At 35.5% G+C, this 10,019-nt stretch overlaps 1 protein-coding gene across 1 annotated transcript; it reads right to left on the reverse strand.

The window, feature by feature from the left end:
• Positions 1-9,280: 9,280 nt before the first annotated feature.
• LOC107803212 (protein SMALL AUXIN UP-REGULATED RNA 12) lies at positions 9,281-9,601 on the reverse strand. Its single transcript, XM_016626852.2, has one exon. The coding sequence runs from the start codon at positions 9,599-9,601 to the stop codon at positions 9,281-9,283; it is 321 nt and encodes a 106-aa protein (XP_016482338.1).
• Positions 9,602-10,019: the final 418 nt, after the last annotated feature.

Here is a 10,019-nt window from a genome sequence, read left to right on the forward strand (position 1 = left end):
ACCCGCTCCTCCAACATATTCATTTACCAATTCTTATAGAAGAAATTTTTCCGATAAATGCAACAATTAATATAAAACTATAAGACAACAAGCATACAATAATTATAATTTAATTATGAAACAAATAATGTCAAATAGCAAATTATTATAAAAATCAGGGAGAAAATAGGTAGTTTAATATTTAATATGCTAAATGTCAAATAACAATTAAAACACATAATTCAAATAGCATGTAACAATTAATACAGGAATTCAAGAATTAATATGTGACAAGGAATAAGAGAGAAACAATCATTATAATAATAAATTTATGATTAAAAAATAATTTATGATTTTTCAAGTAAGCCGGCAAATAATTAATTTGACGACGTATAGACACTTGTCACCTCGCCTATATGTCGTTCACATGCAATTCACATAGCAAATAATTTAAGGGTTCTATTATCTCAAGTCAAGGTTAACCCCGACACTTACCTCACTTTGCAAATTCCAATCAATTATTCAACCACAGCTTTTCCTTTTAAATTTTTCTCCAAAAGCTTCAAATCTATTCATAAACAATTCGATATAGTCAATACGAATCATAGGAATTAATTCCATATGAATTTACAAACTTTTCGGATAAAAATCCAAATTCATTAAAACATTTGGCAGTGGGACCCACATCTCAAATTCTGAAAAAACTCGCGAAATCCGAACACTCATTCCGATACGAGTTCAACGATACAAAATTTGTCAAATTCCGATATCAAATGGACCTTCAACTCTTAATTTTTTCGTTTTTGGAAAGTTTTACAAAAATTCCAATTTCTTCCATCTAAATTCGAAATAAATGATGAATATAGGCTTAGATTTATGAAATACAATCACTATATGATAAAGAACACTTACCCAGTTCGAAATCATGAAAAACTCCTTTGAAATCGCCCCTAAGCCGAGTTATAATTGAGGGTTTGTAAAAAATGGGGAAAAAATCCCGTTTTGGTTCTGTTTTAAGTCACAGGGGTCAGGCCTTCTTCGCGTTCGCGAAGGGCCTGTCGCATTCGCGATAAGTAGCAGCCCGTGGCTTTCGCGTTCGTGAGTCCTCCTTCGCGTTCGCGAAGGCATTCCCCCCCGGCCTTTGCGTTCGCGAAGGGTAATGCCCCTATCGCTTCGCGTTCGCGATCAAGCCTTCGCGTTCGCGAAAACGAAAACTTCAGCTGCCCAGTTTACTCTTCGCGTTCGCGAGAGTACCTTCGCGAACACGAAGAAGGACATGCCAGAACACCTGCTGCAGCAAAATACCAGATTTTCAAAGTCCAAAACATCCTGTAGCCTATCCGAAACTCACCCGAGCCCTCGGGGCTCCAAACCAAACATGCACACAAGTCCTAAAATATCATACAAACTTGCTCGCGCGATCAAATCGCCAAAATAACACCTAGAACTACGAATCGGATACCAAATCAAAGGAAGTTTTCAAGAAAACTTTAAAACTTATATTTTTACAATCGGACGTCCGAATCATGTCAAATCAACTCCGATTCTCACCAAATTTGGCAGACAAGTCATAAATATTATAGTGGACCTATACCGGGCTCCGGAACTAAAATACGGACCCGAGATCAATAAATCCAACATCAGTAATTTCTTAGAAATTATTAAGCTTTCAAGCTTTTAATTTTTCATCAAAATTCCATATCTCGGGCTAGGGACCTTGAAATTCGATTCCGGGCATACGCCCAAGTCCCAAATCACGATACAAACCTACCGGAATTGTCAAAGCACTGATCCAAGTCCGTTTGCTCAAAATGTTGACCAAAGTCAACTTAGTTGAGTTTTAAAGCTCTATTTCACATTTTAATCCATTTTTCACCTAAAAACTTTCCAGAAAATTGTACGGACTGCGCACGCAAGTCGAGGAATGATAAATGGTACTTTTCGAGGTCTTAGAACACAAAATTACTTATTAAATTTAAAGATGATATTTTGGGTCATCACATCTTTCCTTAGTTGCAATGACCCACCAATACATCGATAAACCAGAAACCGCACAAGTTGACACTATGCAATCCAATTATAGACGGTGGGGCTCTCCCACTTAGCTTGAAGCTACAATTACAAAATTTTGGAATCCACCGAGATTCTTTCTTCATTGTTGACATGATCCTGCACACGCAACTCGCCAAATTTTCTTGAAATCCTTTTATTAACCTATAATAAACACTCCGAACCACTAGCCACATTTACATATTAAATCTCTTACCGGGTAGCCAGTAGAATTCTTCGCAGAAGCTTCGTCAACACCACGCGACCGCTAACCTGCTTACAGGAGATAACCCACCTGTGGAAATTACATGCTGACATATTCCAACGTCGTTGCACTGGGTGCAATTACTACGAAATCAGTAGATCATCCTGAGTTCGAGCTCATTCACCAGCTGCACCAGTTCGTTCACTCCTCATGGACGTCAACTATAGGTGTGATAATACATTTCAAATCCAAAGTCATGTTGTATCCTTCTTCATATCAAGCAACTCCCTCCTGTTGTATCCAATCTTCCTCAATATAGCAGCTAATATTACAACTTAAGTCCGTAGACCTAATCACTGTCCATTTTACATCTCAAATCACTCCAAACATTCCTCAAGACGTGTAATCATCCTACCACGTAACCCATGTGCTACCTTGGCACTCTCCCATTTTGGTCAACCATCTCCTTTAAGCAACTACTCTGCTCCTGTTTTCTTACACTTGGCCTTTTCGGAGCCTAACCACCGCAATGCACCTACCACATGTCCTTCCTCATCCTTTGCTGCCCAGTTGTTGTCTTAACTCAAAATCCGTCTCTATAGCACTTGAACCAATAGCTCGTTACTAGCTTTAAACCATTCTGACGATCATCCTTCTTGAGACATCAACACTAGAAACGTTACTTCGATCCTGAATCACTGCACACCGCGATCTCTAACGACTGCTTCCTCTATACAAATTCCTAACACCGCGTCGTGAAGGCGAGTTGAAGAAAACTATAACACCGACGAACCTTAACGCATTTTACAAGGCGATGACACCACATCAAAATTGAGAACTCTACCACACTTGAAAATATCAAGCTTCGTTACTCCATCAACCCCAAACCTGAATATTCATAGTCCGATTGCCTTTTCTTCGCTGGAATTAAAACATGGAACCTCTAAATCATGTACTGAGAAAACCTTCTTTCAAGTCGTTTACTGCCCTGACACATAGACATGCATTCTACCATTACATAAATACTGTGTGATAACAATGCACGAATCGTCGTAACAATCAATGCCAAATTTCAAAACCTTAGGTAGTATTGATACTGAACTGTAACGATAGAGCGGCCTTCCGCAAGGCGAAGACAATAGCCCAATTAATTACACAGGGAGAAGCATCTCGCACTACATCTGTAGTACGATTAAAAATTTCCTCGATCCCCAATTTATAACAAGCGCATCACGTCGTATAAGATTGAATAGGAAGGAAATGTAGGCATAAGCCTCAAAGGAATTGAACACACGATGAGGAATCAAAAAGGAAAGTATTCCTAACAGCCCTGTAGCCTCTCGAAGATTAGCATAGACGTCTCCGTACCGATCCGCAAGACTCTACTAGACTTGCTCATGACTCGTGAGACCTACGTGAACCTAGTGCTCTGATACCATGTTGTCACGACCCAAAATCCAAAAAGGCCGTGATGGCGCCGGACACCACTGTCAGACAAGCCAACCATAATCAATTAACTTAATTACCTATTTTAGTATTTTTGAAATAAAAATTTCTTCAATGAAATTGTAAAGATAAAACTCATAGAGTAAATGATAAATATTTTTAGCAACTAAATTTCTAAACAATTCACAACCATTCCCAAAACCCGGTGTCACAAGTGCATGAGCATTTTCTAGGGAATTAAAAATAAAATATAGCATCTGTCCAGAATATAAATTAGACAGAAAAATATAATAACTCTGAAGGAGACTCTGTTAGCTGCGGATCGTAATATAGAATGCAGCTCACCTATGTCCTCACAATTATTAACCACACCTCTGTGCCCACATGGCCGCTATACATATATGTACCTGCACAATAAAATATGCAGCAAGTGCAGTATGAGTACGAAAATAATGTATACCCAGTAAGTATCAAGCCTAATCTCGAAGTGGTAGAGACGAGATAGCCGACTTTGACACTCACTATGGGTCAATAATAAAAATTGGAATAAATTATAATTATTCAAATCAGCATGGTTCACAGAGTTAACAATAATTTTATTCAATTAGAAAAAATAATAAGAATCATTCAAATGCAACAATTTTCTAATTTATTAATTAAATCATGAAATTTCAATAAAACTTCCAATTTAACAAATAGTTTTACAAGCTGCAATTCAATTTCAATAAATTTTTCAATTTATCAATTAGTCTCATTTACAGGAATAACAATAATTCCTTAACAAGCAGGAATAATAATTCATTAAATTTTAAAGATTTTCAATTTATCAATTACCTTTGCAAGTTGAAATAAACTATTAAGGTATCGTGTAATTATTATTATTAAGCACGATTTTTGCCGAGGACGTACGACCCGATTCAGAGTGTCGTGTACAATGTCGAGGGACGTGCGGCGTGATCCATAGATGCATCTATCCTGCCGAGGTATTCGGCCCGCTCCACAAGAAAGGAGGACATTTTCTTATGTACCTCCGGAAGGAGAGTATATTTATTATGAGATAAATTCGGGAGGAGAACAATTTCTTTTAACAATTAATTGATTTAAACAGAAAATCAAGCATATGAGATTTCCATCCTTTAATATCTTTATCTAACAATTCACAATATATTCATATATATCAATTAATATTAATTAATCAAGGCATATAATTTACACAAGTAATTCATGCTTTGAGTCCTAAACTACCCGGAATTTAGCATTTATAGTAACTACGCACGGACTCTCATCACCTCGTGCCTTTAACATTTATAGTAGCTACGCACGGACACTCGTCACCTCGTGTGTACGTAGCCCCCGCAATTAGCAATAATTATTTAATTTAATCCCTATGGGGTAATTTTCCCCTCACAAGATTAAACAAGAGACTTACCTCGTCTCAAAATCCACTTTCCAATTACCACGTCGCGTTGAATTCTCGATTCGACGCCGAACCGAAACTATCTAAATATTATACAAAATAATTAATATATGCTAAATGATTCGAAATCTATCTATTAAATAAATTACCTTATCCAAAATGGTAAAATTCCTAAAATTTATTCCGGGCCCACGTGCTCGGATTCTAAAAATACCCATAATCTCAAGAACTTAAATATATAATTTCTACCCAATTCCATAACTATTTTCATGGTTAAAATCTTATTTTTATAAAACTCTAGGTTTTTCATCTAAATCTTTGAATTCTAAGATTTACTAGTTATAATCTATTTATAATCTATGTATTTAACTCTAGGGGTGTAGAATTAACTTACCTCCAAGTTGTTAGTTGAAAACTCATCACAAAGAGCTCTGAAATCGCCCAACAATGGATGAAAAATAGAAAGAAATGGACTGAGTTTTCGTTCGTTTTAAGGTTCTGCCCATACAGGTTTTTCGCACCTGCGGAAGGAGTACCGCACATGCGGCTTTCGCACCTGCAGAAATTCCTCGTAGGTGCGCATTTTCCTTATTTTCCTGGTTCTGCACCTGCGGAAGAAATGCTCGCTTTTGCGCAAGCGCAGGTGCTCCCATCCCTTCACACCTGCGCATTTTTACGCTTCTGCGCACAAGGCCATCGCACTTGTGCGTTCGCAGGTGCGCCAAATGCTTCACATATGTGATGGCTGGGCAGGTTTCTCTCGTTCGCACCTGCGATTGGTGGCTCGCACCTGCAGCTGTCCAAGCGCAGGTGCGATTATGACAGTAGCTGGGAGCTTCAGTCCTTGCTCAATTTTCCAAAATTGGTCCGAGCCTCGTCCGGTTAACACTCGGGACCCCCGGGGCCCCGGCCGAACATACCAATAGGTTTGAAATCATAAAATAGACTCGCTCGAACTCTCGGAACGCATAAAACAATATCAAATCTAAGAATCATACCCTAAACCAAATTGATTCAAACTTAGGAATTTCAAGTTTTTCAATTTACTTCTAATGCGCCGAAATATACTTAAACTATTTGGACTGACACGAAAATTTGCGTGCAAGTCTTAAGTCACTATACGGAACTATTCCCAAATTCGAAATTCCAAACGGACTTCAATTACTCAAAAACCTACTCCAAACCCATTTTAAAGAACTTTAAACCTTCAAATAGTTTATTTTCACTATTAAGCCCCAAAACGCTCCTGGATTATCTAAAACTCGATTCGAACATACGCCCAAGTCTGAAATCATCATACGAACCTATTAAAACCGTCAAATCCCGATTCTGAGGTCGTTTTCTCAAAATATTGACCGAAGTCAAACTTAGCCTTTTAAGGTTAACTTAAGGAACCAAGTGTTCCAATTTCAACCCAAACACAACCAAATCCCGAACCAACCATCCCCGCAAGTCATAAATTATTAAAAACACATTCGGGGAGTTTTATTTAAGGGAACAGGGTTCTAAAAGTCGAAACGACCGGTTGGGTCGTTACATTCTCTCCCACTTTAATATATATATGTCAAATAAGTATTAAATATTGTTTATTTAAAAGCTATTTATTATTTACACACACACAAATATTAATAAATTTATATTTTAATTATTTTAAAATCATTTTTTCGTCGAAAGTATTTAATTATAACTTATTTCGGTTGGTTAATCAAATATTTATAATTTTTGTCCTGGGTGGAAAATAATTATTTCTGTACATTATATACATGGATGGAAATTTGGAAAAATATTAATAAATAATTATTTTTGTACATTATTTACACGTATGACCAAATATTTGACCAATTTCCGGCCGAAATCGATCGGAAAGTTAGAAAATATTTAATAAATAATTATTTTTGTACATTATATATAAGTATGACCAAATATTTTACCAATTTCCGATCGAAATCGGTCGGAAAGTTGGAAATTTTTTAATAAATAATTATTTTTGTACATTATATACAAGTATGATCAAATATTTGACCAATTTTCGACCGAATTCGGTCGGAAATTTGAAAATTTTTTAATATATAATTATTTTTGTACATTATATACAAGTATGACCAAATATTTGACTAATTATTTTTTTCTATCAGAAAATTTTTGTTGACTTTTGCGACCAAATACTCTTATTTCCGACCGATTTCGGTCGGTTTTCTTTTCGACCGATTTCGGTCGGAAAGCCTTGGACGAAAATCAGTTGATTTCTAGCAGTGAAACTCGAACACCTTTTTAATATTTTCTTTAAAATTGCAGCTTGTTTGCTTTTTTGAAGGCCATTTCATTGATATTTCGGGTAGCCTTGTATAAGTTTTTGACTGTTAGTTCGTACATATATTCTAGTTCCATATAAGTAGAGAGTTTGTATTTGTGTCTCAAAATATAGTGATACTTCTCACCATTTGATTTAGATGTTTTTAGAATATATGTCTCCACATGAAACAATACATGCAGACGGTTTGTTGAAGTATGTGTATTCGAGAAGGACAAGGTGGGGTTCATAACCCATTGGGTTTACATTTGTATGTTTGCCCTCTTAATGCCAAATGGGCCCAAAACTTGTCATACTATGTTCAATTCTAATTTGTTTTTTTGGAAAATAGCCGCTCTTAAGTTAATAGTCTGTAAATTTTTTGTATATATATATATATATATATTTCTATATTTTATATATAAAAAAATACATATTTTACACTTTTGCGGTTATCGGTTGTAAAGTGATCTTTGCCCAATTCTTTTTTCCTTGCTACTAAAATGCAGTCCTTTGGATATTGAATTTAATTTCTTCTCTGGTTTAGTATTCTGGTAAACATTATTTATGAAGGCAAGAAACATAGTTTTCACTGCCGAAGGATGGTTGCTAGTTTTCAACATCCAGGCTTTAATGGTACTTGTTTCCATTTGCAGCATTCTATATCACATTGTTCTAATTTTTTTTATTCTTCAATAGAATGTATAGCGGTTCACTTGTGCGTTGCTTCATATTTACTATTGTAGTATTGTGGCTCCTATTGTTCATCTTTTTGTTTGCCTTTCTTTTATAGTAATTTTAGTTTATAACTCCTGTTACAATTTATATTATGACATGCTTTCCTTGTTAGCTTGTCCCAAAAAGATAGATGTCATCTTTTCATATTAGAAATAACTTAACTTGAAATTCTCATTTTACCGTTTAATAAAATTATTTATAGTCACACAAATACCTCTGGTTTGGTCTGAATCACAAGTTTCAAAAATGCTACTTTCTATTTTTTTTTTAAAATTCGTGCTCAATTAAATAGTGATATATAAATTGGGACGAAGGGAATAATATATTCTTCTAGGTACGCAATAAAATTTCTGGAATATATAGCAATAGTCATTATGGCGAATTGAAAGGAATAGTCAACATTTTTACGCTTTAAATTGATATATTGACTTTCTTAAGGTCTTTCTCCTATAGTTGGTGAAGTCATAATTTTTTAGCAAATCAAGAGAGATTTACTATTTTTTAAAATATTATTTCTAGTAGTAAGGACGTGCCAAGTCAAAAGAGAACTAATAAAAAAAACGGAGAGAATAATACAGCAGAATGTATTTACTTTGTTAAGTCTTCGAGATTAATTACACCAAAATAGTAAACTTTAATATACACCATTTGTATATAACTTAATATATCAAATCATAAATAACATTAGGAAATGAATGAAGGAGGTACATTAACTTCTCTCACAGAATGTCATAACCAAACGTACACCTCTGCAAGGAAAAATTCCCAAGCTTTTCTTTTTACAAATCTGACCCATAAAAACAAACAATTTCATCTGCTTCTTGGGTCGACGTTAGAAGATGTCAACTAAAAGAAAAAGAAAAAATAATAATAATAACAATAAAAATAATACAGTGAAGAAAGATGTCGAAAAAAAGAATTAAGAAGCGCGCAATTCACCAAGTATTGCTTCATGTTGAGCCCATCCATCTCTCTTCACCTAAAACCTTTTCAATTAATACCAGTTAATCACTTTTCAACATTTCTCCTCTACTAAAAGGTAGCCCAGCGCATAGTTTTACCTTGCATTTTTTTTGTAAGAGACCGAGTTTACGGATTGAACCGTGAACTCCTGACTTTACCAGTTACGCCAAAGTTTCCCTTCAACAGTTCTCCTCTACTGCAGCATGGAATTAGTTAATGATCGGAAAACGACTTCTTCACAAGGAATAGTAATGCCCATGTCGTGATTGAACCCAAACTCCTCTTCGGCACAACGGAGAAGGGACTGAAACTGAGGGTGACTTAAGAAAGAAATTGGTATAATATATCGTTTTCGATTCTCTCCTACGTAGACAGCAAAATGACCTTTGGGCACATCAATGGGAAGGCCATCTTCATCGTCATAGCCATTTTTCTTTCCCAAACTCGAACACCTTTTCAAGATTTGCTTTAAAACTGCAGCTTGTGACAACTTGTTTGATTTTCTGATGGCCATTTTAATTTGTTTTCTTGAATGTTTGAGAATGTTAATGAAAAGAAAGTTGCGAGTTTTGGAAAGAAGAAGAAAAACACTTCTTTCCTTTGAGAGAAAGAAGTGCTAAAAAGTGATGAGTTGTGTGATGATAGAGGAAGGTGCAGGTATTTATGAAGAAAGAAGACCCCAACTATGACTTTTTTTGTTTTAATTTTAATTTTGAAGTGAAGGGGCAAGGAGGGGAAGAGGGAGCATAATACACAGGCAGATTTATTAGCTCTATAACAACAGATGGAACATATCCACACTACTTTTGTTAGTCCCGCCAATATTGCTATATTTGTAAATAATAATTCTGCAAAATATAAGTTAACGTAATGAAACAGTAATTAATTCGAGCCCACTGAATTCACAGTGTTTCCTTAAGGAATTTAATCCC

The sequence above is a fragment of the Nicotiana tabacum genome, chromosome 24, assembly GCF_000715075.1.
Source record: "Nicotiana tabacum cultivar K326 chromosome 24, ASM71507v2, whole genome shotgun sequence".
Lineage (NCBI taxonomy): Eukaryota > Viridiplantae > Streptophyta > Magnoliopsida > Solanales > Solanaceae > Nicotiana > Nicotiana tabacum.